The 4,395-nt window shown below is 45.7% G+C and overlaps 1 protein-coding gene across 1 annotated transcript in view; it reads left to right on the top strand.

Annotated features, from left to right (window-relative positions):
- SARC_07800 (hypothetical protein) overlaps positions 1 to 3,950 on the top strand; it is a gene marked incomplete at its 3' end in the record, with an annotated part of 8,993 nt that extends 5,043 nt beyond the window's left edge. The window contains exons 7-12 of the mRNA XM_014298246.1: positions 429 to 550; positions 732 to 2,167; positions 2,663 to 2,747; positions 3,270 to 3,412; positions 3,689 to 3,831; positions 3,930 to 3,950. Coding sequence (XP_014153721.1) covers positions 429 to 550; positions 732 to 2,167; positions 2,663 to 2,747; positions 3,270 to 3,412; positions 3,689 to 3,831; positions 3,930 to 3,950 — 1,950 coding nt within the window. The remainder of the gene's footprint in view (positions 1 to 428; positions 551 to 731; positions 2,168 to 2,662; positions 2,748 to 3,269; positions 3,413 to 3,688; positions 3,832 to 3,929) is intronic.
- Between the last annotated feature and the right edge of the window lie 445 nt (positions 3,951 to 4,395).

The following is a 4,395-nucleotide window of genomic DNA, read 5'->3' as shown; positions in this document are numbered from 1 at the left end:
TATATATATATNTGTGTGTATATATATATATATATATATATATATATATATTAATATATATATACTATATATATATATATATAGAAGAATAATAATAAAAAATATATATATATATATATATATATATATATATGTATGTATGGATATATATCTATATATTGAAACCCGTCTTGTAGGAAATAAGTGTTATGTTGGGCTTGAAATATTCGTAAAAATTTATTTGCATTCTTAGCATGGTTTCAGAAAATTTCAGTAGCGCACCGACAGAGGAAACCGGCCTTGGCATTCTTTACGGCACATACAGTTGTTCAAAAATAGGTTCTTGAGACCCATTGGGATATATTGTCTCGCATCTTCGAGTATATTTGCTGAGGAAATTACACCCCCATATCTTTTATACAACCCTGACACCTTCACTCATACTGCAGAACTTCAACAGCTCTGACGATGAGGCTTATTTGGGGCAGAATGGGCCCCAAATGCAGGTGCACTTGAGAACCCGGGACACGGGGACCAGTAATGCCGTGTACGAGACTCAAAACTTCAACAGGTATGATCACTCGATATCATCGGATACTGTGAACAAAGGGCAGGCGTTTCTCGTATCTGAAAATACCTTCAGTTGTAGTACACTATATCGCCAGATCTTACCACATACGAACCACTGACAGCCGCTTCAATTATCATATTGATAATCACCAATGTCATTGCCCACCCCGAATGTGCTACAGTATCAAGCCAGTGACGGAAACTGTCGAGATAGGACTGGATGAGGTGAAGATACCATCGCTGGCGGTACGTGACGATCAGGCGCCTTTGCGCTTCTTTGATGAGCTCGAACCGTTGCCGCAGTCACAGTCTCACCTGGCCCACGCGCTGGACATGGAGGGTATGCAGGACAGCGATACTGGTCACCGTGGAAACCGAAATGCGGCGATTTCATTGGACATGAAGGGGTGTGCCGACATTCGGGAAGACGGAAGCGACGGGGGCAGTGTAGGTGATGAGAAGCGGAGCTGTGTAGACACAGATGAAAAGCAGAACATGGGAAGTGTGAAAGGGAAAAGAACACTCACGGATGAGACGCCACGGGAAGTAGAGTGTTCAGGGTGTCTTTCTGCACTTGACATGGAGGGAAGGAACTTACACCTGAAAGCGAAAGGCCAATCGAGCACAGGGTTGTCTGAGGATACTACATATCCTAGTATTGATACAAAAGAATCCCCTATTGATCAAGCAAAACCTGCTGCTGATAGCACAGAACTTCCTAATAATAAAAGAACTAGTCGTACGGAACGAGCGAGCACCGGTGAGAAACCCATCAAACGAGTGAAGCGAATAAGTAGTGCGGGCGAACGCCACGAATCGCAGAGTTGCACTGGAGAAGAGTATGAGAATAGCGGCACGGAGTGTTCTACTAAGAGCACGGAGCAGTCTATCAATAGACCGAGCAGGGGAGCCAGAAAAGGCACAGCAACAACCCACACGGATGAGATGGCGTCTCCGGACACGGCCAGCTGTAGGAAAAGTGTGCGCAAAAACACACGCACACAAACAAGCAAACAGGCAAACACGGATTCCGATATATCATCAGACATGGATGCACCGAAGAAGAAGGGCAGGCGCGTACCACAGGCGAGTGCACAGGACATGTGTACACGCACACGCACACGCTCGCGTATGAAGGAAGCAAGCCCATCCAAGCCACAGACGAGCATGCGCGTAACAAGAGCGCGACGGGCGTGTGTGCAGACGACAGTCACGGAGACCACAGGGACGCAGAGGCGTACGAGTTGGGCCCAAGACGTATCGGGCAGTAGTGGCGAAGACAGGGATGGTGGCGGTACGGATAGTAGCAGTGACTATGGCGATATAGACGATGTGGACTACACCTGTGCACTCCGAGAGGGGCTGGGAGACAGTGGTGATGATACGGAAGTGAGCTCGGGTGGTGCGTCTGAGGTAGGTTCATCGTCGGAGGGGACTGAGGGGAAGGTGTTGAAGGGCAGGGTGCATGGTAGGAAGCCTCAACGCTCAAACTTTAAGAGCTCAGAGAGCGATGCGGATACGGATGGCATTGGCGGGGGGGGTAAGAGTACATGCAGGAGTGTGGGAGGGGCTCGGAAAGGGACCAAAGGGAGGCGGAAGGTTACAACACGAAGACAAGGTACGAGGCTGGCTGTAGGTATATATATATATGTGTGTGTGTGTTTGTGTGTGTGTGTGTGTGTATATATATATATATGTGTGTGTGTGTGTGTGTGTGTGTGTGTGTGTGTGTGTGTGTTGTGTGTGTGTGTGTGTGTGTTGTGTGCGTGTGTGTGTGTATATATATGTGTGTGTGTGTGTATTTTTTGTGGTTGTGTGTGTGTGTGTGATACGTTTGCGATTCATGGCGCACGCTTTGCGAACAGAGGCCTTTAAAGCTTTCCTAATGATCGTGATTTGCCCGTTCAATTTTGTAGTGTATACCTGTCCCAATTATTTTGGAAGAGTCTCCGTTCCACACAAGTCACTGCAGCTTCTCATGCCTAGTAATGGTTTGTTTTGATCTGTGTTGTAACCTCTATTTCGCGTTCTATTAGATGGCCTGGATATCGGTTGATTTATTGATTTCGGTGTTATTCTTATCCTAATTTGGTGCACGTATTTGTTGGCTCAGATACTGCCGCTGTAAATGGCGACGTCAATTCAAGCGCGCGCCCGACCACAGCGGCGCCAACCAAGCAGCGGAAAAAGACGCTCAGGTGAGTGGCAATGTGCAATGGGCTGTACCACTAAAGATGGATGAACGTGTTGCATAGAACGTTAACGTATCACTTCGCATGTGTTTCTGTAGACTTTGACGTATCCCTGGTCGTGCTTCTGATAGACGCGTGGGCGTGGGCATGGGTAAAATCACATAGGTCTACTCACCTGCCTATGTAGTCTTCTGTGTATATGGGTTTAAGTACAGATCAAGTAAAAATGTACACCCACAGACGTACCGTACGGGATCGCTTGATGCGCATGTTTATCTCACAGATGAGAACTTAATACCGGTCGCAACCTCTCGACGTCCTGTAATTTCAATCCAATTTTTACCATTCCACTTTCTAGATTGGAGCTGTAAATTCTAATTTTTATGAACAGCGACTACAAACACGTATTTCACCACCATCTTTCCCGTTCGCGAACTTTAACGGCTTCATGTCCGTCTGTTTTCTCAATCGCCATCAACACTGCATGCTTCTTCATGACCAACTCTCCCTTCGAAAAACGTACCATAGACCCGAAGACATCCAACGTTTGGCCGAAAACCCAGCGCACGCCCTCAAGTACGTGTATGGCTTCGACACCTTCCGTCCTGGTCAAGAGCTGGCTGTATCACGCATCTGCAAGGGACAGGCGACACTGGTTGTACAGCCTACGGGTGGGTGTAGTCAGTCGTGTGTATGTGGGTATCGTACATGAGGGAAATGCTTTTTCTTTTCTTTTCAGAGTCTTATCTGTACACACGGCTCTGTAGAGGAAACACAGTACATGTGGGTCATATAATCTACAATCCGGTCTGTTGCTGCGCTAGACACCATTCTATTCATATATGGATCTACATATGTACTCTCCATGCAACGAGCTGTCTTCCCTTATCTAAACAGTGAAACCCTGCATTCTATTTATATCTCGTTCTATTTATATCCTCGCACAGGTTCGGGTAAATCCTTGTGCTACCAGCTGCCGGCCTTCATCCAGGCGCTGGAGTCTCCGTCGCTGTGTCTGGTGGTGTGCCCGCTTGTATCGCTCATGCACGACCAAGTAAAGCGACTTCCTAAGGCGTATGTTGACGCACATGTACGAAGTATTGATGTATACTCTAGTTCCCTTTTGTGTGTGTATATATGCTCACTGCAAACTCAGCAATGCGTGTGTACACTATATGCACATTGTAGGGATTCACATACGTTGTATAAGCGCTGTGTCTGGTGGTGTGCCCGCTTGTATCGCTCATGCACGACCAAGTAAAGCGACTTCCTAAGGCGTATGTTGACGCACATGTACGAAGTATTGATGTATACTCTAGGGTTACCGGATATCTTGGTTCCCTTTTGTGTGTGTATATATGCTCACTGCAAAATCAGCAATGGGTGTGTACACTATATGCACATTGTAGGGGTTCACATACGTTGTATAAACGCTGTGTCTGGTGGTGTGCACTGCTTGTGTAGCTATTGCTCGAACAAACCAAGTGACTCTCCATGACGTAAGTTCGGTCAATCGGTGAGCATGTACTGTAAATAAGTTTTGTGCTCTCAATTGTTATTCTGATATATATATATATATATATATATATATATATATAGTAGTATATATATATATATATATATATATATATATATATATATATATATATATAGT

The sequence above is a fragment of the Sphaeroforma arctica genome (assembly GCF_001186125.1).
Source record: "Sphaeroforma arctica JP610 unplaced genomic scaffold supercont1.643, whole genome shotgun sequence".
NCBI classification, from domain to species: Eukaryota; class Ichthyosporea; order Ichthyophonida; genus Sphaeroforma; species Sphaeroforma arctica.
The sequence above is the reverse complement of the archived record's forward strand: the minus strand, read 5'-3'. Positions and strand labels throughout refer to the sequence as shown.